General features: G+C 39.4%; 1 protein-coding gene across 3 annotated transcripts in view; it reads left to right on the forward strand.

Annotated features, from left to right (window-relative positions):
• Positions 1 to 26,759, forward strand: part of Med13l (mediator complex subunit 13L) — a 284,233-nt gene that overhangs the window by 236,485 nt on the left and 20,989 nt on the right. For 2 of the 3 annotated variants that reach the window (XM_047560071.1, XM_047560073.1), the window contains exons 10-20: positions 2,310 to 3,041; positions 3,792 to 4,017; positions 5,021 to 5,126; positions 5,438 to 5,562; positions 8,233 to 8,332; positions 13,860 to 14,080; positions 14,373 to 14,578; positions 18,174 to 19,111; positions 23,268 to 23,447; positions 24,157 to 24,380; positions 26,265 to 26,457. In XM_047560071.1, coding sequence (XP_047416027.1) covers positions 2,310 to 3,041; positions 3,792 to 4,017; positions 5,021 to 5,126; positions 5,438 to 5,562; positions 8,233 to 8,332; positions 13,860 to 14,080; positions 14,373 to 14,578; positions 18,174 to 19,111; positions 23,268 to 23,447; positions 24,157 to 24,380; positions 26,265 to 26,457 — 3,251 coding nt within the window. The remainder of the gene's footprint in view (positions 1 to 2,309; positions 3,042 to 3,791; positions 4,018 to 5,020; positions 5,127 to 5,437; positions 5,563 to 8,232; positions 8,333 to 13,859; positions 14,081 to 14,372; positions 14,579 to 18,173; positions 19,112 to 23,267; positions 23,448 to 24,156; positions 24,381 to 26,264; positions 26,458 to 26,759) is intronic. The other variant, XM_047560072.1, reaches the window with a different exon arrangement.

Consider the following 26,759-nt stretch of genomic DNA (forward strand, 5'->3'; position numbering starts at 1 on the left):
CCTTTTGTGCTCCAAAATTACTGCTCTGTTTCTTCACCATATTCTTATAACTTTGGGTCTTTTAAAATATTTTTTTGTAGATGTATGCATATCAGGGCAATACCCCCGTGGACTTCCAAATATGTATCTCTAGACCTGACTCCTCACCTGGGCTCTAGTTTTGTATTCTTGGTGGTGCTTTTAAGAAATATCCTTGAGGCTGGGCACGCTTTCCATCTCAGCAGATCATCTTGCAAGCTCAAGGCCAGCCTGGGCAACTGAGGGAGCCCCTGTCTCAAAATCAAAAAAATTTAAAGAGGAGAGGAGGTTGAGGGTGTAACTCAGTGGTCAATCTCCCGTTAACCCCCCCGCCCCCCAAAAAATATAAAAAAGCAACAAGCAAGAAAGAAAAGAAAAAAAAGGAAAGAAACAATAATGAAATATTCTTGGAGTTGAGGATGTGGCTCAGTGGTAGAACACTTGCCTAGCATGCACAGGGCCCTGATTCAATCCCCAGATCCTTAATATTAACATTTCGGTTTTCCCACATACTAGGTCCCTTACTGTCTACCTTTTTTTCCCCTTTTCAGCTTAGCAATTTAATCACTTGTCTGTTTTTCTTCATTTTCTGAATCTAGTCTGTCTTCAGTTGATGTGACTCCCTTTGAAATGTCTACTATCATCCTTTCCTCATTTTTTCATTCACCATGTATTTTTACCCTGTCCAACTCTGCCTCTGGTTTCTTCCTGCTCAATGACCAGTGCGCCTTCTGACCTGATCTTCCTGCTGTCTGCTCTTGTTAGGTTTCTTTCCTACTCAGATTTGTCAGGATAGTTTGTTATCTACAGGCACATTTCTCATTCTGACCATTTTGCAAGGTAACTGAGTCATTTAATGCAGTCAAAAAGAACCTGCTTTATAAGATCATCTCCTTTATGAAAGTCCTTACTATGAAGAGTCTGCCATAAAGTTTCTATCTGATATTAGACTACAGTGGTTAAATGCTGAGAAAATCCCAATCAGAAAGGTTTTGTATAAAAAATTTTTAGAGCCTAGATTGTAAAATAAATACTCCTAGAAGATATAATTGAGATATTTTCTGATGCGACACTCACCTGTTAGAGTACCGTGTTCTTATTGCTTAGTGTACACTGTTGGCTGAACTGTCTGTAGCCTTCTGCTTGGACAACCTTCTTCAAAATTAGGGATTCTAATTTTATCTTCTCAGAATAGCCGAGACTTGGGCAAGAGTGTTTTCAGGTCATGTGCTACAGGATCACCAAATCCATGGCATGGAGTGGTCCTCTTCTCACACTATTTCATGGCCTTGTGGAGCAGGGCGGCTATCGTGCTGTCCCACTAAACCATCCCATTATGCCACACAAATCCGTTTTACTGCCCACTAGGGCATCATTTAGTGTGATGCAGCAGTAATTTAATGCCACCCTAGTGGCCTCAGAGAGTTACTGCTACACCGCAGGAGACCTTCCATTTTTTCCCTGGGAGTGATTTATACAGTGGGAGGAACTGGCTGGCTGCTGTGTGGCTTTGTTGGCATCATCCAGCAGACCTTGCTCGACCATTTCTCACACCCATGCCCGCCCAGAAGCATGTTAGGGTGTGAGCACACTCGTGTTCTTTCCTAGCTGGTCGTAGCTGCATTTGTATGTCGTTTGACTATCTGTCTCATTTTCATCTGTGGTCTGTAAAATCCAAAGTTGTCTTTTATTCCTTCTTTCCTGGTTAAAGTGGCAAATAATTTTTTAATTATTTATCCTATTAAATGTTCATAGGAGTTGACCCTTATTATTTTACTTTCACACTTTGGGGGAGATTTGCACAGTAGTTTTATTCCCAACTTAAAACACTAGAAGGCATTACACAGGAAACTGTGTAAGAGTTAGTGAAGTGTTATAAAATTGAAATCCAAAATGTTTTTTTCTGAGCAGATGATCTTGTGACTCTGAAGGTTTTAACATACAGTTAAGAGTAGATTATATGAGGCCCTCACCAAATTAAAACCATAAGGAATTTTTTCAGATTGGTAATTTTGTAGCCATTAGAAATATATTAGTTCACCTTTCTTGTTAAGTCCATTTTTTATCTGCTTAGCTTGTATGTGACTGATTCTTCATATTCTGTCAGGCTGTGTTATATTTTGTAGTCATTGTAATCACAATTTAAAACCTGGAAGAAGCTTTTAAAATGTATTAAGTCTTCTAATGTGTGCATAAAAAGATAGCTTTGTCAAAGGTGTCTCTTTTGTATGTACACTGATGCAGTTATTTTTATCGATGTATCACTGACTTCATTTTAACTCTTACTTTAGGCATAAGCTTTTAAAACGGTGTGCAGTAGGACCCAGTCGACCTCCCACAATGTCTCAACCAGGGTTCAATGCAGGACCATCATCGTCTTCATCTTTACCACCTCCTGCTTCTTCTAAGCACAAAACAACAGAAAGACAAGAAAAAGGAGACAAGTTGCAAAAGAGACCCTTGATACCATTTCACCATAGGCCCTCTGTGGCTGAAGAGTTATGCATGGAACAAGATACACCAGGACAGAAGCTAGGGTTGGCAGGGATGGACTCCTCCTTAGAGGTGTCTAGCAGTCGGAAGTATGATAAGCAAATGGCCGTGCCTTCCAGAAATACAAGCAAGCAAATGAATCTGAATCCTATGGATTCACCTCATTCCCCTATTTCCCCTCTGCCACCAACACTCAGTCCTCAGCCACGAGGTCAAGAAACAGAAAGTTTGGACCCACCATCTGTCCCTGTGAATCCAGCGCTCTATGGAAATGGGCTAGAACTTCAGCAGTTGTCTACTTTAGATGACAGAACTGTCCTCGTAGGCCAAAGACTGCCTTTGATGGCAGAGGTCAGCGAGACAGCCTTATATTGTGGGATTAGGCCCTCGAACCCAGAGTCATCAGATAAGTGGTGGCATAGCTTCCGTCTCCCAGCCAGCGATGATGCTGAGTTCAGGCCTCCAGAGCTCCAGGGTGAGAGATGCGATGCCAAAATGGAGGTGAACTCAGAGAGCACTGCACTGCAAAGGTAAGGTGACCCCTTCACCGCCCACCTGTCATGCATCACAATGGGGGGCTCCCGGAATCGGGGCTGTCCTCATCTCTCCCTGCTGAACCAGCAGGCCCCAAATTAACCTATTGTAGTCTCTGCATATTGAAAATGTTTGAGTCAAATAGTTTGTCCTTCATGAGGTACAGCACACATGTCATTATTTAAATACACTAGCATGTGAAGGTCTTTTTGTTTCATTTCGATACACTTAGTATGTATTAATTTAGTTTTGGCCTGTTGTTTGCTAATCAAAGAATATATCTTTATGAGACTTTTCATATTGCTTTCTTTATCTGATGACACTTTTGAGGAAGGCTTTGCAAGCATTCAGGTATGTATTACACATCTAGTATTTTTAATGCTTTGGAGCCACCCATTGTTCTAAATACTTTATATAGATTATCTCATTAATCTTTACCACAGCCATATCATTATGCTGATTTTATAACTAGGGCTTTGCAGAGAAAATTTGAACCTTGGCTCTCTGTCCTGAGTACTGTTTTTAGGTGGAATCCATGGAATTGGAGACAAAGACATGTTAGGTTCTTGATGAAGCCTGCTAAATTTTATTTAATTGCCAATATGACCTTAAAAAGAAAATCACAGTATAGATGATTTTTAGTTTTTTAAAAAGCTTTAATTCTCTAAATCATAAATCCTTTTCTTTTAAAATAATAATTTTACATTGTTTATCTTGTTCAATTTGTCATTTGTTTTCCTTTTTAGACTCTTGGCACAGCCTAACAAACGGTTTAAAATCTGGCAAGACAAGCAGCCCCAGATGCAGTCACTCCACTTCCTTGACCCATTGCCTCTGTCGCAGCAACCTGGAGACACGTTGGGAGAAGTCAATGACCCATATACCTTTGAAGATGGTGACATAAAATACATCTTCACAGCAAACAAGAAATGCAAACAAGGGACAGAGAAGGATTCCCTGAAAAAGAATAAGGTACCATTTACCACAGAGCAAATCTAGCACGGTGTGGTTTTCTATCCATGTTAATGCAACATGTGTGGGAAGACTTGAGGCAGAATGTTCTAGGTAGTCTTGCCTGATTGCTATGTCCCCATATTCATGCTCTTGGTACTATTGTATTGAACAGCGTATTGTTCCTTTTTATGTCATGGCTTACCTTTGTTTAAAAGTCAGCCGAACATAAATGAAGCTGCATATTTTCCAGGCTATAGCTTCTACAGTGCATGTTTCCTCTCATATGCTAATTCTTGTTGGCCTATGCTCCCTGCCTATTTCTTTTTAAATAATATTCCAAAATACCCAAAGTGTAAACAAAAAAAATGATAACAATAGTTTATCTACCATTTATTGAGCGCTTAATCTACTTTACTGTGCTAAGCGCTATACCTATATATTCTCTGAATAGTAGCAACATTATCCATAGACTCTTGAGTATTAATTTTACTAGTTTCATTATCATACAAAAGAGTACTGGGTGTGTCTGCTGTCTTTAACCTTAAATTTTAAGAAATTCTAAAATACCAGGACATTTAAAGAGATACCCTTGAGAGCAGAGGAAGAGTGACAATTAAAAGAGGCCAGTGTAGTTGAGGGGAATGTTTTTTAGATTCCTTTACAAAAATCTGTGTAGATCCAGAAGGCTTTGTCTATAATGCAGTGTCTAAAATGTTGCTAAAGGCAGCTTTTAACACCACAGCATTTCTGCAATCAGTTGCCACCAGTACTATTGTGGAATAAACCCCTGATTCACTCAGAATACCCCATAGGATTGAGGGGACAGTGGGGAGTTCTTGATTCTGTTTAAATTCCAGAGCAAGGACATATCTTCTGTTTCCTTTGGTTGCATAGACCATGGTTTATCATACTTGTGCTCATAACAAGTTCCATTCTACCCTCTAATTCTTTGTGTTCTCCCTCATATTCCACACTTTGGGTTGGTGTTCATGTGTTTTGTTTGGCTGAATTTATTATACAGTCAGAGGATGGATTTGGTACCAAGGATGTCACTACACCAGGTCATTCCACGCCGGTGCCTGATGGGAAAAATGCCATGTCTATTTTCAGTTCTGCTACTAAAACAGGTGTGTACAATGATTATTTGCCTCACTTGGATTGTTGCTAAATAAAATGCAAGGGAGATGCGTCTCAATTTAAAATTATATTTGTTGTTATAACAATGATTTGATCTCACCTTTAATATATTTTTATAGTTTGTTTTTCAGTTCCTCTCAAAACTAATGAACATATTTGGAAATAATTATCTCTAAATTTAACTAAAACCAGAGGGGGAAAGTCACAAGCAGATCATGTTCATTGAGATCCATGTCCTTTCCTCACTTCTTCTTGCCTGATGGAGCTGCTCATTCTGTTTCTTTTGCCTTCTTTCCTACAGATGTCCGGCAGGATAATGCAGCTGGCAGAGCTGGCTCCAGTAGCCTTACGCAGGTGACAGATTTGGCACCTTCCCTGCATGACTTGGACAACATCTTTGATAATTCTGATGATGACGAACTTGGGGTGAGTGTGCAGTAGCTACACATAGAACAATATAATCAAACAGGATGATTTGATGTCAGTGGTTTTTTTTTTTTTTTTTTTTGTTATTTCGATCAACTAATTTGTGGGGCTCTGATTTCAGGTTCTGAATGTTCTTCAAATGTATTTCAAAAAGTTGTTACTGTAGTAGTTAATACTTTGAGGGTTTTGTTTGTTGACATCTGCTTTCTACTAGTGTTTTTCCAGTTGTAAATATTAAAATCTTTCACATTTATTTTAGTAAGTTTCTTTGTATATTATCAGAATAATGGAAATGTATTATGTTTATTTCTTGAGATCAGATTTTTAAAATAATGCCCACATGCCTTTTTATCATCTGATAAACTAGAGGTTAGTTTATTAGTTATTATTATTATTAGTTATTTTAGGATCTTAGTATTGTGGTAGAGAAATAAAATTTATATACATGTAGAAGTTAAATTATTTAATGAAAGTCATCATATGATTATACTGATAGATAAGAACTATATTGTTTGCAGATCAGCTGAGCTAACAGGAAATTTGTGCCCTCTTCCTTCTAATCAACTCTGTATCTTTGGGCAAATATAAATACCCATTATTTCTGGGGAAGCCAGAGATGAGCAAGATAGGCTCTCTTTTCAAAGAAGTCAGTTCATTATTCTTTCATTTATTCACTTACCAGCCACCCCCATCCATTTCATATAAATTTATTAATCATGTTGCGATCACTTCCTTTTGTGACAGATACTAAAACTAATCATCAGAGCCATAAATATGATTAAATTATCACCCTTGTGCTTCAAACACTCAGACTTAAGGAGAAACAGAATATAAAGTTGCAGAGTACTTACTCTGAGTGCAGTAAGAGATCAGAATCTAAGGATGCTGAAATTGAAGTATAGAATGACAGGACAGTGGTGTTTAAATTAAGGCTTGAAGGTTAAGTAGAGATCAGATTTCTGAAGTCCTTTCTAACTTTAAGATGAAAAGTAGCTAATTAAGAGATATTATACACCATTAGTGTTATAAGTACTTAGAAGATGATAAGATCATAATGGCCTTGAAGAATGGATTTGTCTTGAAATCTGGAAATACTGGGGCCAGTGAGAGGCAGGGAAGGATGTTAATTTGAGTGTGGAATGAACCCTGATTAAGCAGCAAGAAAGGATAGAATTGGGGGGATAAGGAACAGGCTTCTAGTCTGCTATTTCATGGTGGCCAAAGTCTGATAGGGCTTGGAAGGGTTTGGGCCAGGCTTAGGACTGTGGACTTCAGACTGTCAGTAACGTGTTCCTGGGAAGGCTGCTGTGGGTGGCTGTGTACTGTAAGAAGAACATTTAGGTTTTCACCATTTTAATATGCAGAACACAAGCATCCTGTTTGGTATTTTGTTGGATTAGAACAGGAAAACCTTAATTCAGGCAGTATCTACGGAAAGAAAAGAACTTGACAATGTGAAAAACTCTGCCAGAAGAAATGACTGACACATTTTCTTATTCAGGCAGTGAAGGTCTTCTTTATACTTAACTTTTGAAAGCCAGGCACTGCCTAGGATCGGTTTTAAGGATTCTGAGGGCAGGGTTAGGTGCTCTGATGGTATAGTAGGAGCAAAGTATGAAAAGAAAAAGAATCAAAAATCAAAGAAGTAGAAAGGGTAAAAGTAAACAGTATGGATTGCCTGGTACTAGTCACAGCTACTGTCCTAGTGATTGTCTCTGCTCTGGGTCATTGAACTTATTTTCTGTACGAATTTTAAGTTATTATTGAATGATGTGAAGTAATGCTAAAGTTTGGGGAATATAATTTTTAGTGAGTTGGACATTTTTAATTGAATTTTCATTTCTCTGAGTGTTTCTATTTAACTGATTTCTGGTCTAGCATTTAATCATATGAATAGTTTAGCTTAGAATATTTGCTAATTTATCTAAATAGTAAGTGGAGTTTAGAGGGTGTTGGACAAGTTTACATCTGAATTATGTTTGAATTTAATTTTATGTAAATAAAAGGCCTTCTAAGACTCCTTTTGCTTTATTTTTATGTATTTTATTTTTATTTTGTTACCAGTTCATTTGAGTTCTTAAAGATGATCTTGCCTACGAAGGGAACTGATTTTTTGAGTAATACTTCAGAGTATCTCTGTGTATTTAAATAATTTTACAAAATAAGATTATTTTTTTGTGAAGATGAGTGGTAACTGTCAAAGTAGATAACAAAGTTACAAAGTTTGTTGTGATAAAAAAATAAAAATAGTTAGAGAGCATGAGGTCATCTGTTTTTGCTGCCTGCTTCCAAACAGAAGGGAAATTAGACCAGTTGCCAGTCATTGCTGGAAGCTCCACTCTAATGTAATCTTTGTGCCCTAGAAACTTGACTTCTAAGGAACTTGGGGGGGAAGAATTGCTGAAGATCTGTAAGCACTACTTTGATGGCATAATCTACCCTCGTAGATGCATGAAAAAAAGGGACTCCCAGTTTTTCTTCCTTGATAAACTTATGACCATGTCCTGTATTTCAATGGTCTGCTGGAATTTCTGATGGTCACCTGGTGAACACTGTGTAAGGAAGCATCTTTATTTTTGAATATCAGGAGGCATACTCTTCAAAACGTTTGACTGTATGTGTTCCTCTGTTTTAATCATCGTCATCACCACCATCGTTATCTGTTCTTAGGCTGTATCACCTGCACTGCGCTCATCAAAAATGCCTGCTGTTGGGACGGAAGACCGACCTCTTGGGAAGGATGGAAGAGCTGCTGTTCCATACCCACCAAGTATGTGGAGGAAGCTGACTGAGCTTAGGCTTGCTGCTCATAACTTCTCATATAAACGTTCTTATATTCAGTGGTAACTTAATCTGAAATTCCCCTCTTTATTTTCTCTTTTGAAAAAATTCCAATTATGGATTAAAATTTGCATAAATTGCTATTCCTAAGAGATTAGCAAGCAACTTCTTTTGTTTTGAAATTAAGAAATAACTTTAGACTGGGCAAGGTGGTGCACGACTATAATCCTGAGGCAGGATCTCAAGTTCGAGGCTATCACAAGTCGAGCATCTTAGCAAGACCCTAGGCAATTTAGTGGGACCCTGTCTCCAAATAAAAATAAAAAGGGCTGAATGTGGGTTAGTGGAAAAGCATTACTGGGTTCAGTCTCTGTTACAAAAACAAAACCAAACCTAACTTTTATAGTGTTAAGTGTAGAAAAACATGTTTTTGGTTTGTTTTTCTAATAGTCCTCTCTTAGTAGGATAAATGCTGCACATCTGATTTTCAGAGTGATATTTCACTGTGGGACATTGTACAAAATATTTCAGTTTTCATAAATTTAATTCAGTCAAGGATAATGACTTTGTTTTCTGTGGTCCTTTTCAAAATTCAGATTGAGCCAGGTGCAGAGGCCCACACTTGAAATTCCAGTGATTTGGGAGGCTGAGGCAGGAAGATTGCAAGTTGAGGCTAGCTAGGCAGCTTAGGGAGACCCTGTCTCCAAAAACCGAAAGTCCTGGTGGTGTTGTTGAGTGGTAGAGCACCCTGAGTTGTACTACTACTGCTGCTAGGTCACATTAAAGCTTTTGTCTGTCTGTCTCTGTGTCTGTCATTCACTCATGGTATTGGGGATTGAACCCAGGGCCTTTTACCACTAAACTAAATCCCTAGTCTTTTTTTGAGACAGGATCTCGTTAAGTTGAACTTGGGATCCTCCTGCCTCAGCCACCTGAGTTTTGTGTTTTCTTTTGAAATTAAGTAGTTTTTATATGTATGCTGACATATAGTTTATTCTTTTTCCTAAGAAGCCACATTATTCTATAAGAGAAAGGAAAGTCAGGGTAGCATGTGAAGGTTCTCTGAAGCAGAGACATAATTCCATAGCAAATCATTCTTTAATACTTTCTCATTAACTTCGTCTGGTAATGAGAACAAATTGAGGGGAAAAACTACCATGTCATAGGGATGAGTCAAAAAGTTTTATGAACCTATAAATGTAGTGCTGATTTACTCAAATGTAGAAGTGGGAAGTATACAGAGATTGGATTTTGACAGCTTTAGTGGATCCATCACTTTTTAAAATATGCAAAGCTTTCTCAAGCATGACATGAATGAAAATGAATAATGATGGCCAGCCAGTTGCTGTAGTTTTTTAATTAAACATTTTTCTTTTTTTTATTACTCTGCACTGCAGAATTTTTTACAAACATGGAACTTCACAGATTAAAAGAAATAGTTTTAAAATAGATACATAGGGACTGGGGATATAGCTCAGTTGGTAGAGTGCTTGCCTTGCATGTAATAAGGCCCTGGGTTCAATCCCCAGCCCCACCAAAAAAAAAAAAAAAAAAAAAAAAAAGATACATATGGGATAGGTCAGATGAGTGAATTTTTTTCCTTTAGAATACCCAGTTAATCCTTTGCCCTTTTTGACGTGAAGTGATTAAGTAGTGATGTAAGATGTTTAAAATGCCTGGGAGTTTGTCACAGTTCTTCACTCATTGACATCCCACTTGTTAGTGTCATTGCCCAGTAGAGTATACTGTGTGCTCTGTACTTCCATTTTAATTCAAAAAGAAATTGCTTTGAGAAGAAGCTACTCAAAATTTGATGATAAAGTACAGGTAATAAAAATTAATTAAGATGAAATATTATCACTAGGAAGATCCAGATAAAGTATGTATGTAAATTTGTGTTTGTAGGAGAGTGGTAGACATTTACACAGTATTTCCTTCCAAGAAATGGTAATGAAAATAGACTAGCAAGAAGTTTTCATATCTGCAGTGGCTTTATTAGATGTTGAAGTGGAAAGACAGACGTATTATGAAATTCAATATCTCGAACAGTACTTTGCAATAGAAATACAAAGTGAGCCACAAGGAGAGCCACATATGTAATTTTAAATTTTCTAGTAGCTATGCTAAAGTGTAAAAAAATAATGAAATAAATTTTGATAATATTTTATATTAATGTGTCCTTTGTAATCATTGTGAAAGTTATTGGAATATTTTACATTTTGGGGTGCTCCTTGTATATTTATAGTTTATGTTTTACGCATGCAGCACATCTCAATTAGTCCAGCCCTATTTTGAATGCTCAGTAGCCACATGTGGCCAGTGGTTACAGTGTTGGAAAGCACAGGTTTGTGATTATTAATTTGTGGATATAATAATGAAGAAATCAACAAATTAACAACTAGGCTTAGTGTATCATCACCTGTTTTAAGGTATGTTGTGTTACAGTAAGGTAACAAAACAGGTGTTTTTCTTAGGTTTTACTAATTAGTTGCTTATGAATTTTTGTCTAAAAGTGTGTCAGTTTGAAGTATGAATCTTTGGAAAGGCAAAGAAAGTTAGATTTTTGATTTGGCTTCATTTATTCTCTAGAAGCATTTAGTATTTGCAAGAGACTCTGGTGGCTGCCATGAGAGGATGCTGAGAAATCAGCAGGGGGCAGCCTCTGTTGGAGTGCTGCGGTCCTGAACATGAATATTTGTTTAGGGCAGAAAGCGGGTGGTGTCCTTACTGAGTTCCCGCTGAAGTGCTGCAAGCTAGCAGGGTTGGCAGGATGGAAGGATGTGGAGCCCTGGAGCTCAGCACCTCCCCTCACGTCTGTCCTGGTAGCTGTCTCCTCCTTAGCCCTTCTCTAAGAAGGAAATTGAAATGGCAATCCATATTTCTCTGTTTTGGAGGACCAAAGTATTTTTTTCTCTGGGTTTCTATCTTCTTTCTGCCTTACTCACTTTGAGGCCACTTTTCTTTCATCATCTCAAAACTGATTTGGGGTCAGCTCTTTTTAGAAATTTTCTGTAACCGAACAGCAGTTTCATCTTTTTCCAATGAAACCAGAATTAAGTGGAGGATTCAGCTGTGCTGACTTCATCACTTACTAAATGTTTAGATGTAACTGGCAAAGTGTTCACATTATCTCATTTAACATGCACAAAAATACGAGGTAGATATTACCAGTTCACAGATGCAGAATTGAAGTTAGGTTGAAAGTCTTCTTTAGGAATATATGATAATAAGAATGTTGAAGACTACTTTTTAAAGTGAGTTTCTAGCAGGTGAAATTTTATCTATGCTTTCTTTGTTACCTTTGATAAAAATTAACAAGGGTACCTGCAACTTTGAAAACTTAAGATATATGACCACATTAGGTAGCATCAATGAAGTCAGGTAGCCCTAATTGGAAAATGCCTTTGTTACATTTCTTAGAGGAAATTTAAAAACTAAAAAAAACCTTTTTTTTTGGGGGGGGGGGTAAAATCTTTTATCAGAGTTGGAATAGTTAAGCTCACTTTATACTTTTTCTGTACTTTTCACAGATCTACATTGATAATTAAGATCTTAAGACAGTGTGAGTTTAAAGATTTTATGAAGCAGAATAATACTTTAAAATACTATACTTATAAATTAGCTTATATTAAAATTTTGTAGCAGCTGTTCTTTGGCTTGGGAAAAGGTTAAATAAAGGGTAATAGATGTAGTTCAAGTGTAACCTAACTCCATATTAAAGTCTTCCTCTGTTTTAAAGATGACTGTTAATCTGGTTGCAGTATTCTTTAAAAGAAAACTACGAATCTGGATGCTGCTACATTTGAAGACCCTTTTTACTGCCTCAGAGTTTATCAGTTATATAGTATCTCAAATGATTTGCTAGTAGTTTCTTTTGTGATTAGTTCTAGAAATAGTTTGGTTTCTTTAGGGTGTGTTTTCATAGCAAGAGGGCACCCTTGAAGATTAACTTTGTGATTTTAGCTCTTTTTCTTCTTCTTCATAGTACTAGGCACCATTTTGTCTAAGAAATCTTTTTTTTTTTTTTAATTAAAGCTTTATAGTTAGACATAGTTGGGTTCATCCTGACAAACTCATATGAAATTCGATTTTAGTTTATGATTCTCCCCTTTTTCCCTAATGAAGTCTTATATAGAATCCTACAATAGCAAATAGAGGGAAAGCTTCTCTGATAGAAGTGAAAGTTGAGATCTATTCAAGCCTGTTGGCCTCTCCTCTTGTTATATAGCTCCTCAAGCTAAGACAGAGTAAGTGATTTAGGATTATATTGCCGTTGCATGGGTCAACATGGTAAAAATTACCTGATCCAGACTTTTCTCTCAGCCTCAATGTGCTGAGATCCTTGGAAGCTGCTCCTACCCTCAGAAAAGGAAAAGTGCAAGAAATGCTGAGAATTACACATCTTGTCAATTTTTCCCAATCTGATGAAGGATCTGAGACCTGAGGGAGGAAGTGACCTGACCATAGCAAAGCTGTTCCCCTGGCCCCTGGGTGGTAGATCTTAGTACCCCATGCCTTCTTTACACAACTCTGCTTTAGTCTGCAGCCTGGGACACTCTGAGACTGTGAGACAGTTCTGTATTAATTTCTGATTAAGACCTAGACTTAATATCTTATCTTAATATCATATCTTAGTCTATTTGGTGGTTACTATTTGCCTGCTGAAATGTTGAAGTTGCTAGAAATATATTAGGAAATTGGGATATCCAGTATGATTACAAATTTGCTGATTTAAACTTGTGGCTCCAAACTTAATAAATTTGCTGTGCAGTACACCCCCTAGTGGGCAAGTTGTATAATGACAACTTGCATTTCTTGTGTTCCACAACCAGTACTATAATGAGTCTGTTAGTGATGATGATTACTTCGGGTGTAGTAAAGTTGTTTTTTTCTAACTGACAATCACTGTTCCAAGTATTTCTTTAAAGATACATCCCCTTCCCCCCGGTTGTTTTATATTAAATTATTTTGATTCTAAGGTGGGTTATTGATCCTAACTATAAAATTTCATTTTAATGTTAACCTAAAAGAGAGTGTGGGATTTTTTTCCTGAAAGAGCAGCACCAAATAATCCTACTGCATAAGGCCACCATTCCAGCTCTGAACCGCTTTTATTTTCTGTAATATTTCATACATAACTGTAAGCATGGATAGAATTTTAAATAATATGAAAACTCCAACAAGTCGCTTCCATTTTCTACTTAACTCATCTCTGTATACTTTCCAAGAAATTAATTACTGGAAGAAACACATATTTTTATAACACTCATTCTCTTAATTAACATGAAGTCATATCATAAAGCATTCAGAAGGTATTAGTAAAGTTCCAGAAAAGTGTAATTTTCTACCAATGACAATCTTCTTAGAGGCTTCCATTATTAATATTCTATTGTGTAACTGATGTGACCATTCAGTTAATATTATTTTCTGGTGGCTAATGGGTACACAGCTGTGAACTAGACTTTGTTTTTATAAGTCTTGACTATTAAAAGAAATTTTCTTTTTTCTTTTTTTAGCAGTTGCAGATTTGCAAAGGATGTTCCCCACCCCTCCATCTTTGGAACAGCATCCTGCATTTTCTCCTGTGATGAATTATAAAGATGGAATCAGTTCAGAGACAGTGTCAGCATTAGGCATGATGGAGAGTCCTATGGTCAGTATGGTTTCAACACACCTCACAGAATTCAAAATGGAAGTAGAAGATGGATTAGGAAGTCCCAAACCAGAGGAAATAAAGGTAATTGTCAGTATATTGATCTTTCCAAGGCAGGTGGTTTCCATTTGGATCATATGTGATATCTTTAAACTGGTGTTATTTATGTGGCATATATATATTTCAGGGGCACTTTGAATTGGAGCATGAGGCACACTTACTATAGTGTCTTGATTAATATAAAATATTAATATATAAATGCATTAGCATTTTTCTAATGAATCACAGTAGTTTTGTTGCTGCTCGTAGAGCTCTGAGCAGCTGCGGAGTTTGTCCCAGTCTTCCAGCGTTAACGCCGACCCTCTTGTTGTCATAGGACTTCTCCTACGTGCACAGAGTCCCGCCCTTTCAGCCCTTCGTGGGCTCCTCCATGTTCGCCCCGCTGAAGGTGCTGCCGAGCCATTGTCTGCTACCTCTGAGGATACCCGATGCCTGTCTGTTCCGGCCTTCGTGGGCGGTCCCCCCTAAGATCGAACAGCTGCCCATGCCCCCTGCAGCCACGTTCATCAGGGATGGCTACAAGTATGTACGGGCTGTGTCCGTCTTGGAATGTCTGATGCCTTGACTAAATGTTTATTAAAAATGATGACAGTGGCATTTCACTTGAACTTGGCCATAATTGGCTATTCATGCTTTTGTATACATTATCTTGTGTTAGAAATGTATTTATTTCTCAATGAAATTTTATGTATTTAAAAAAAGTAAGGTTAATTATATTGGGAACTTTGATGTTTGTGCTCATTCAGTGTCAAATTGATGTGTACCATGGAATTGAGCACTTGATTGGAGTTGGTCATATTCTTTGTGTGGTTGTGGTAAGAACTTTGTTTTGGTATAAGGTGATGATTTCGGTGTGTTATTTAGAAAGCTTAAAATTAAATATTAATGTAGATCATTTCTCTGTTACCCCATATCATTTAAGAAAGTAGCTACAGAACGGCGGTAAGATTTGGAGGAGGGGAGAGGAGGTGTTTATAGCAGTGTGGATGTATTTCATTCTTTTCAGAAAAATAGTACTTAATCAACAATGTAGAATCAGTTTTTCCTTGAAGAGATAATTTCATAATAAGATAATTTAAATTTTATAAAACAAAAGGCCATAAACTCCTATGTGTATTGGAGTCAGGTAAACAATATATGAATGGAATTGGCAGGCTACGAGGTGGCGGTGCTGCTGTTCAACCTCATTGTCGGGGACAGAAGGAGTGAGCGGGTCCAGTGGATGCCACCTTTGCTATTCAGTGGCAGAGTTGTTGTCAGACAGGAGTGAGGCTGATGTGGTCGGGTTTGTTTTTTGAGGGTAATTGGAAATCTAGACTTTGATCCACATTTTCACTTTTTAAAGTGTCAGCAGCTAATTCAAAGTTAAACTTCAGAAACCAATGAAACGGTGATTGAGACACATTCCTGGGCTGCCTGTTTGTGACCTCCTTTAAAACTCATTGATGAAATCAAAATGAATGCAATAACCAGACTTCATGTTTGAGTATGTAAGTCAGTACCAGAAGGAAAAACTGTGATGGATACACACATCACAAGTAAATGTGTAGTTGAATGTAAAGAACCTGGATTTGGGGCTGGGGTTGTGGCTGAGTGGTAGAGCACTTGCCTAGCACGTGTGAGGCACTGGGTTCAATTCTCAGCACCACATGTAAATAAGTAAATAAAATAAAAGATCCACTGATAACTAAAAAAATATTAATTGCCCCCTCTCCCCCCCAAAAAAGAACCTAGATTTGGGCAGCAGGAAGGCACAGCTGCAGTGTCATAGAACGGACATTCTTGCCTTGTAAAATTTCTGTGTATGACCTTAGATGACCATTTTACCTGAGTGCTCCTCTCTTTAAAATGGGGTCATCCTGCTCTGCCTGCCGCATAGAACTTTTGAAAGCTCCAACAACTGATGTTTGTGGCGGTATCACAGAGATGACAGTGTGCTAGCAGTGTGGAAGAATGTGCTCCAGAGTACACGGATGACAGTGCCTGGTTTTGGGGGTGCTCCTGTGCTCCAGCTTTCTTAACTAGATACTGGCACAACACCACCAGGACGCCCTGGGACACAGGGTGGTTAGCATGCACCATTGCAGATGAGTGAGGCGGGGCCTTCAGGAACCCACTCGACAGTTTGCTCTCTCTCACACAGATTCCCCGAGAAGGTCACTTGCAACCTTTTGCTATGCGATGTTTCGATCGTTTTGATTTGTTTATATCTACTACATCAGTCTTTTGCCATCTCAAAGACTCTTTGCATTTTAAACTGACTCTATTAATAAAACTTTCTGTGTCGGAGAAGGTGCCCTGTCTAGCATGGCAGCCTCTGGCCTTGTGTGGCAGTTGTTGACCACTTGCTGTTTGACAAATGAGACCAAGACTGAATTTTTCATTCTACTCATGCTGATTTAAATCCAGCCTAGGGATTGATGGCTACCTTATTGGGCAGCACACTTCCAGGCCTTGTAATCTTCCTGCTCTGGCCTCCGGTCTCCGTCACTCTGTACCCCTTGCCACACTTGGTACACCTGCAGTTACTTGCTTCGAGTATGCTGTTCTTGCCTATGAGCCAACTTTTCTTTCTCCTTCTCACTGTTGAATGCCTAGCTTCTGCCTAGGGTTGGTACTCAATTCATTTTTATTGAATGGGAAAAACCAGGTTGCTATGTGAGCTCAACCATTCTTAACTATCTAGGGAGCACTTATTATTTAGATTTTCAGTTAGTAGTCATAGTTCCTTTTCAGATCTGAGCTGGATAATAATTTTAGGGTTTTGTTGAACAGGAAAACTTGAAAGGAATCCAATTAGCGTGAAGATCATTATTACGCTCTTATTATTTTGGTCTCAGAGAGCAGTGATTGTCAGTCAAGTTTTCTGGGTCATTTTTTTATCTATACTCAGAGATACCACTATGACTCAGATTAAATTCTGTTCAGAATTTTTGGGCTAGTGCTTTAGATATTAAAGAGTCACAAAAAATTACTTGACAAAAAGTATTTATTTTTGCATTCTTTCATATTATAAGTGGAGGAGGATGTAATTTATTGGAGGATCATCAGTGTAATCACTGTGTGTGTGTGTGTGTGTGTGTGTGTGTGTGTGTGTGTGTAAAAATTCTTAAGACTAAGAAGCCTGTATTCTTTTGGTACCTTGTCAATGCAAAGAATGGGCTCATAGGCTCTTTTACAGATACATCAAACGTACTGTGTCAAAAAGTGTTTTATAGTGATAAAACAACAGAATATCGCAGACACTGTTTGGTTTTCTGCTTGGCTATTCAAAAAAAGAAAAGTCCCTGCTATGAGCAAATAGATAAAATAGCCCAGTCCTTTTCAGGGAATGGAAATAATTGTACTGTGTGTAGTGAATGGCATGTTGAAAAATAAAAAATGAGCTGAAGTGCTTACCACTCCACAAAAATCTTTCAGAAGCTGGAGACTATGCTACATTATATGCCCTTCTCTGCACCCACCCAGTTAATACTAAAGCCTCTTAACAGCATGTATACTATTTCTGTTAATTGCAGGATGGTACTCGTAGTGGGTTACCTGAAACAGAATTCCCTTGTGATCACTCACTCCTATAACAATGCAAGCCTAGAGAGGGATGCATTTTGAAAATTAGGAAAATGTTAAATTTTCACATGTATTTGATTATAGCTACTTCAGTATTGTATATAGATTATAGCCTCAGAGAACAAGCACACTGGCAGACTTTTAATTTCAAAAAATGACAAAAATGTAATTGCAAATTAAATGGAAATTTTATCCTGTGATCCTGTAGCTAATTTAGCATCTGAACTCATGTCGAAGTTCCATTTGGTAGTTAAAGCTTTCCAAAATTACATTGATCAAACCCAGTGTCATGTTTGCTTGTAAAAATAGTGAGAGTTTCCTCAAAAGGTTAAGATGAGGATTGTTTAAATGTAGAATGAATAGGAAGAACGTGCTGTGTAGAATTATTCTTTGTGTTTTGCTTCTTCTCTAGACACTACATTGATTGCTTCTTGCATTTTTTTGCTGCTGTTGTTAAAACGTGTATATACCAAATGATAATTGATTGGCGTATGGGCTCTGGCATCTGCAGCGTACCTCCCTGTCTCACCCTCTCCTTTCTTTGCTGCAGTAATGTGCCTAGTGTTGGGAGCCTAGCAGATCCAGACTATCTGAACACACCACAGATGAACACGCCGGTGACGCTCAACAGCGCTGCCCCAGCCAGCAACAGTGGGGCAGGAGTCCTCCCATCTCCAGCAACCCCTCGCTTTTCTGTCCCCACACCACGAACCCCCAGAACCCCAAGAACTCCCAGAGGTGGGGGCACTGCCAGTGGTCAAGGATCTGTTAAATATGACAGCACTGATCAGGGGTCACCAGCCTCTACCCCCTCTACCACGCGGCCCCTTAACTCTGTGGAGCCCGCCACCATGCAGCCGATTCCTGAGGCCCACAGTCTCTATGTCACCCTGATTCTCTCAGATTCTGTGATGAACATCTTTAAAGACAGAAACTTCGACAGCTGTTGCATCTGTGCCTGCAACATGAACATCAAAGGGGCCGATGTGGGGCTTTACATCCCTGACTCTTCCAACGAGGATCAGTACCGCTGCACCTGTGGGTTTAGTGCGATCATGAACCGCAAACTTGGCTACAATTCGGGACTCTTCCTTGAAGATGAGTTGGATATTTTTGGGAAGAATTCCGATATTGGTCAGGCTGCAGAGAGACGCTTAATGATGTGTCAGACCACCTTTCTTCCTCAGTTGGAGGGAGCCAGAAAATCCCAGGAGACACCCATAAGCCTTCTCCTCCTCCTCCAGAACCAACATACACAACCTTTTGCTTCTCTGAGTTTCCTCGACTATATTTCCTCTACCAGTCGCCAAACTCTTCCCTGTGTCAGCTGGAGTTATGACCGGGTGCAGGCAGACAACAACGATTACTGGACAGAGTGCTTTAACGCGCTGGAGCAGGGACGGCAGTATGTGGATAATCCCACCGGTGGGAAAGTGGATGAAGCTCTGGTGAGAAGTGCCACTGTGCATTCATGGCCTCACAGCAATGGTAGGTGTCCTGGAAAACAAGATTGCATCAAAAAGTATCTTGATGTGATAACTTAAAAACTTTCTTGACTTATGTGACAGAAATTTTAAATTTCATCTGTTTAAAAACAAAAAAAAAACCAACTACAACTGAAGTGAGGGTTTTGTTGATTTCTCCCTAAGTTTAGAACTGGGGCAGTGGTTTCTGTTGAAACATTTTTTGGAGAAGAGTACTTGTGTTCAGATAATTTCTTCTTATATCAATCACAGCTGGCAACCCACTTGACAGCCTATCTGTCATTGGCAGTGAACACAAGAATGGTCTGTGTACCTTGCATGCTTGCATGCACCCATTCCTCAAGATATGCGTCAGTGATGCTGCATCCTCGAAACCTGTCCATTTATCGAGTACTTCCTCCTTCCTCGGGTATCTTGTATGAAAACGATCACATTACTTTGTGTTGTGGTTACTGAGGTACACTAAGCTCTTAGAGTATTAAAAACTCGAACTGGACTGAGCATAGCTCAACAGTAGCAGGGTATATATGCTTTGCACGTGTGAGGCCCTGGGTTACCCTCAGCACCATACTGGCAGGGGAGCTCCAGGCTGGAGTTGGACCCTAAAAGTCCCAACCAACCTGCTTGCTTGTTCCCTTATCATTCACTCACTGTACTGTGATACATCCAGGGGCACGAATTCATGACTGAGGGAGACGTGGACATTCTTATCTGTTTTGAGAGATGGACATTTGAATATTAATAAAATAAGTATACAAGTAAGATATTATTACGAATCATTGAGTAATGAAAGCATGGGATCAAGGGGCCACCTTAGACTGCAGGTCAGAGAAGTCGCATCGAGGCAGTCGCATTTACTGTGAGAGCTCAGTGGTGGGCATGGACTAGGGAGCTGAAGGGGGTAGTGTGCAGGTTGTCACATCTCAGGCATAAGAAGAGACAGGTGTGGAGATGCAGAGTTAATGTGAAACTGGGGACTCTCAGAGAAGGGGAAGAAGGTAAGAAGCCTGTAAGGGCTAGTTACAGAGAGCCTTTTAATAGAAGGAGGGGTTGGGCCTTCATCCAAAGAGCAGTAAGAAGCCATTGCAAGGTTTTAAGAGGAGGCATTGCCATCAGATTTGCTCAGTTAAACAAAGCACTGTGTTCTTTCACCCGCCAATAATGTGAGATATGGATTAGAAAGTGGCAGGAATGGATATGGGAAGACTTCAGATGAAATGAGAAATACTAACTTGCCTTATGGTGGAGAAGAAATGGACACAGTCAAGAGATGTTCAGGAAGTATTATTTTAGGGTTTGGTAATGCCTGCTGTTTGGGGGATTAGGGTGAGGGAGTTGTAAGAAAGATGCCCAGGTACACACCTGGGTCCCTGAGCAGACACTGGTGTCATTCAGGGATCCACACACTTGAGGAGGATGAGAAGTCCAAGTAGAAATGTCAAGTAGAGCCCTGGTCGTGGGGAGGGAGAGGTTGGCATGTGGGTGCTATCTCCAGGCAGGGCACAGAGAAGCTCACCAAGGAGGAGGAAGTGTAGGATGAGCAGTAGGCAAAGCCACATTGAATTTTGACAAGGAGAAAGTAGGAGCCTGTAAAGGAACAGAGAAAGCAGAGACCAGAGAAAGACCTGTCTTGGAAGCCAGGGGTCCAGGAATAAGCCATGTTGCAGAAAGAAGACGTGAACAGCAGGCCTTCAAGTGCAGCCAAGTAGTTTCAGATAAGGATTCAGCCCATTTTCTGAGCTGATTCTGTTGGGGCCTGGGGACTGACAGAATGACAGCACAGCAAAGGGGTGGGACAAAGAGCAGGCTGGAGGGTGTGTGTGAATGGAGCATGGACTCGGCCTCTGAGCAGCTCTCAGTCCCGCAGGGGAGAAGTCATTACTGTTCCTTAAATATAGACTCAAGTCCAGAATAATAAAAGCAAATCCAGGAGACAGAGGTCTGTGACACCCGTTCCAAGCAGGCTAAGCAAAAGGTACTCCGTGGCCACTCCATGGAGGTGGCCACCCCTGAGGAAGAACTAAAGGGTCATCTTCATTTTCATAACTGCTTAGGTTCAGTGTCCTATGCTTAGCAGACCCTTAATTAATTTCTACAGAATAAATTTATGAAGTAAAGAAAATGCCACCTTTTCCTTAAAGAAATGTGAATGATCACCTGCAGTGGTTCCTTTCACTAGATAGTGACCTTTGGATAGAAAAGCACTCTGTCCAAAGATCAGGGAATTATCTTTCCCCTTGAGAATGTGTACATCTTTATTGCAAGGGAAGTCTGGAATGTTTTTAAAAAAATATTTTAGTTGTAGATAGACACAATACCTTTATTTTATTTGTTTACTTTTATGTGATGCTGAGGATTGAGCCCACTGCCTCACACATGCTAGGCAAGCTCTTAACCACCAAGCCACAACCCCAGCTCTGGAAATTTTAAGATGCTTAAAACTAGCAGATATTACTATAAATGAGTAAGATGGGAGACAGACTTGCAAAAAGCAATGCCTTAAATCACATCCTTTCACAACACACCTTCTATTTTGTGTGTAGAGGAAGAGAGTTAATGCTTGCTTTTATTTTTTTTGAACCTCTGGTTCTCTTGGTCTGTCATTTCCCACTTTTGTTAGCTATGGGTACAGAAGTACTTCACTGTCTTTCTTTACTATAAATAAAAGAGAAGCACAGTTTTAAGATGCAGGGTGATTAGCTCTGCTTTACTTTCACCAGATAGCTGGCCCAGGTGTGGAGAAATGTTTAGGAGGCCAGGCTGCCCCTCAGCTCCAGCAGGTGGTCATACGGGATGTGGGGCTCAGCCCTGACTTGTCAGGTCCCCAGTTTTTCCAGAGAAACTGGAAACCCTCATTTGTATATGAAATTGAGTAGTTCCTTCCAAAGTTTAAACAACAACAACAACAACAACAACAACAACAAAATCTCTGTGTACTACCAGTTTGTAACCCATGTTGTATTGATTTAGGAACAGATCTGAAAATATGATAAGAACCCTTAACACCCTGTGTTTCAGATTTAGTTGGCAGATAAGTTTTGAATCTCTCCCCAAGTCCTTCCTAATCAGCCAGAAAAGTAGAGGGAGCATCTTTCTTCAGAAGTCCAGCTGTACGGTCTTACAGCACATCACCTCCAGCTGAGTAGCTGTTTACTGTAGATGTGTTTGTCTGCAGAATCTGATAAGCATGATGACCCTCCATCCTGGGAAATGTACACACATATTCATGCAAATACTCATGGATCCTCAGGGGTTTTCAAATTCTAGGTTGAGAACCCCTCTCAGGTGGCAGAAGGAATATTTATTCTTTAAACAATTAATTCCTTACCTTCTTCTGCATCCGAATGACTTTATGTTGTTTCTGTCGAAGTTCTATGTGCCTTGAAGCTCTTCTGTTTATGCATTGGTGTTTGGGTAAAATATTTTATATTAAGAACATTAAAATCTTTCCCCTCCCCAGTGCTGGGGATTGACCTCGTGCATGCTGGACAAGCACTCTACCACTGAACTACATGGTCAGCCCTAAAAAGTTTTGTAAAGCATTGATAATCACACTGGTTTTTTGCTTTTTTTTTTTTCTCAGTCCCGGGGGGGGATTGAATCCGTGGTTGCGTAACCGCTGAACCACATCCTCAGCCCTTTTTATTTATTTATTTTTTATTTTGAGACAGGTTCTCACTGGGTTACTTAAGACCTCACTGAGTTACTGAGGCTGACCTTGAACTTGTGATCCTCCTGCCTTAGCCTCTCAAGTGGCAGGGATTATATGTGTGTGCCACCACACCCACTTGCAAAGCATTGGTAATCATAAAAAAAGTAATGTGGTATTAAGTTTTTTCCCAAAGCTCTCTCATGGAAATTGTTAAACAGGCTTACATGATTTTAAAAAATGATGCCTATTCATTTTTTCTCTTTTAAGCAATTCTTTAAGTAAACTCTTGTCTAGAGTAACCATTTCCCTTTCCGTTTACTTTAATTAATAAGTTATCAAGTTTTTTCCTCTAATTTAGAATATCTCTTCTCTTGACTCTTATTTCAAGAACCTTAGAGTCTGGTACAGCTCGTAGCATCTTTGTCACGGGCTCTGACTGAGATCCAAAATGATGACCAGAAGGAGGAGAAGGCCGCCCTCATCCTTTGTGTTCTCATGTCTCTTCCAGTGCTGGACATCAGCATGCTCTCCTCCCAAGATGTGGTCCGCATGCTGCTGTCCCTGCAGCCCTTTCTCCAAGATGCCATCCAAAAGAAGCGCACGGGCAGGACCTGGGAGAACATCCAGCACGTGCAGGGACCACTCACCTGGCAGCAGTTCCACAAGATGGCAGGACGTGGAACCTACGGTAGTCTTGACTCAGTTTGAACCCTTCTCACCCCAGTGCTCCTCCCAGAAGAGCAGCTCTGGTTACTGTCAGACCCTCACTTCACTAGCAAAGAGGAATCTTTTTCTTTATTACTGTTAAGCTTATAAACTTTGCTTCTGAAAGTTACTTTTAGAGTTGAGTTTTTAACCACTATTGGCATAATCCAGGTCCGTGAGGAAAACCATTCCTGAAAAGTGTGTTTTTTAGATTCTTATCTGCCGAGTTCTGATTGCATTTTTTTTTTCATGACTTCTGGAATAGTTCTTTAGTCAGGATCATAGTGCTAATGTTAAAAGTAATGAAGACAGTTAACTTTGACTTGTTCCAGTCTGCCCTCTGGTCCTATTGGACCTTTATGAGGAACTTAAGACTCAATTAAGGGTCTTCATCAAGGACTGCTTAATTAGGTGATTTGAAAAATACTTTTAAAAGTATGATGTCGGGCTGGGATTGTGGCTCAGTGGTACAGCACTCACCTAGCATGTGTGAGGCACTGGGTTCAATTCTCAGCACAACATATAAATAAATAAAGATCCATCAACAACTAAAAAATATTAAAAAAAAAAGTATGATGTCAACAGGAAATGACATTTCAGATCCAGAATTAAGACCACCAGGAATTCCTAAAATGCCTAGGTTGTGGGAAGCAGACTCTCAAGCACCTTTCTCAATGACAATGTTGCTTTAGGTTCAGAAGAATCTCCTGAGCCGTTACCCATCCCTACCCTGCTGGTAGGCTATGACAAGGACTTCCTGACCATCTCACCATTCTCCTTGCCTTTTTGGGAGAGGCTGTTGTTGGACCCATATGGGGGCCACCGAGATGTTGCCTATATTGTGGTGTGTCCAGAAAATGAGGCCTTGCTCGAAGGAGCCAAAACTTTCTTCAGGGACTTGAGTGCTGTATATGAGGTAAGAAAGTTACTATGAGCATCCTTTATACAACATGACTCCTCTGATTGTTACTAGTTATGGATTGAATTTGAATTATGATTGAAAGAACAAATTTCTTAAAGTAGATTTTGAAGAAAGATTTGCAAAGAGAGGATGAAGAAAAGAATTAAATTAGCACTCCCTGCCCCACCAAAGTAAATTGCCTTTCCTTCTTGGCTTTTATTCTTGATTAGATTGAGAAGACATTCCTCTGCCAGCCTTAGAACACACCTTAAAATCCCATCCACTGTTTTTTCCCCTTTTGTGAACTCAAAGTTTAAAAGTATTGCTCACTAAGGGAAAGTGGTGTCTGTATAGAAGATGAACTCTACAAGAAAAAGTACATGTTCTTTTTATTTACTTTTTGGTGGGTGAATGTGGGTTCTCAAAAGTTGTAAAAAAGGAAAATCAAGAAAAAAAAGGTTTAGTTGAACATTTCTGAATCAAAAGAAATTGAATGCATTGTGTTTCTGCTGTGTTTTAACACTACTTTATTCTTAATAATCATAATCATGTAAAAACCAGCTAGATAATATTCTCTCTCGAGTACATAGATTCCTGTTACTTTTGAAAGGTTAGACTTGTGACACTGCACATTTCTTTTACTGAGGTACATATGTACTAAGTTCTTTGTACCTTATCATTCATACTTGACAAGGTTAAATGAAATTATTTGTTAAAGTGTTTGTACCTGAGACAGGTACCTTATAAGCATTACAAAAGTGTTTTATAAATAAGATGCCAAGCTGAATTTCAAATATATTTCTAAAGAGCACATTCATATCTGTAAACATATGAGTAAACATGAAATAGTAAATTTAGGAGTTGCTTCAAAGAAATGAGGAGATGCTAAAATACCATGTTGGGGCATCTGTTGGTCATTTCTGCATAGCACGTGGTCTGTGGATACATAATACTATTAAGTCATGATTAATCTATCATAGACAGCTTCGTCTCTGCTTAGTCCATGCATTCTCTTGAATAAAACCTTCAATGTAAGTTTTTAGAAGTTTTAGTCTCTCTCTCTCTCTCTCTCTCTCTCTCTCTCTCTCTCCTCCTCCCTCCCTCCCTCCCTCCTCCTCCCGTCCCCTCCCTCCCTCTCTCTCTCCCTCCCTCCCTCCCTCCCTCCCCCCCTTCCTCTTCTCCCCCCCCCCCCTTCCTGGCACTGCTCAGGGAGTGTGCCCTGGAGAATTTTATGGGGCTTGATATGCCTTCCCTTAGCCGACTCTAGCAAGTAGTACTAATATATGAACCCTTTTGCTGCTGAACAGATAGTTGACTTTTTGTAGGGTGTTGTGAGCGTCCACTGAGTGTCCTGGAGATTACCAGCAGATTCTCATTGTCCTAAAACAACTATTTACTTTTGAAAAGTGATTGGGCTGCTTACTGCTTTACCCTCTGCCATTAGTGATCTCCAAATGTCTGTAACAATCTAACAGATGGCCTATAAAATTTTAGTGTTATCTTATGAGAAAACATTATGTATAAGGATTACTTAAGAGATTTCAGTGGACATATGTCTCAGCTTTAGTAGTCAGAAATCCTGGTAATTCTCTACTTGCTCACTAGCAATCAGGTAGTGCTCAGCAATCTCCTCTGCACAGGGGAAGCTGGTTTGGGTGAACAAATGTATAGTTTTCTTCTGAGGGCCTAGTTCAGATTTTGGAAGGACAGAGAGCAATTTCAGAGTGGATTAAAAGGACCAGCTTATACTGTTGGTTTGATGGCATGTGATAACATAAAGAAAAAGGGAAAAGCTTGCATGTTTATGGTAATCTTCCTTGTTGAGTGTAGGTGTGGAGGGCAGGTACTGTGTGAAGGACTGGCTCCTGTTGAAAGTCATGATCTCGATTGTGTCACCAGATGTGTAGGCTTGGGCAGCACAAGCCCATCTGCAAAGTGCTACGTGATGGCATCATGCGTGTGGGAAAGACCGTGGCACAGAAGCTGACGGATGAGCTTGTGAGCGAATGGTTCAACCAGCCTTGGAGCAGTGAGGAGAACGACAATCATTCCAGACTCAGACTTTACGCGCAAGTCTGCCGCCATCACCTAGGTGGGTAGGGATCTGTGTGGCCAAGCAGGGTTGGAGATGTGAAGCAGTAGATCTGTCTCCTCGCTTGACAGATGCAATGTTACATTTCTTTTGTTTTGAGAATGTTAGCATTTCATTACTGTACCTAGTTTAGTCTAATTTTTGTGTTCTAGGTAGTTAAATCCTAATTTTTTTGTGGACACATATTCTTTAAAACTGTTGTTTGAAAGAAGGAATATCTATTTATACCACATTTTGAAAACTTAGCAGCATGATTTGGTATTTACTGCTTACATTTAACCCATATTCTCAAGAGAGCCTCT

The sequence above is a fragment of the Sciurus carolinensis genome, chromosome 8 (assembly GCF_902686445.1).
Source record: "Sciurus carolinensis chromosome 8, mSciCar1.2, whole genome shotgun sequence".
Lineage (NCBI taxonomy): Eukaryota > Metazoa > Chordata > Mammalia > Rodentia > Sciuridae > Sciurus > Sciurus carolinensis.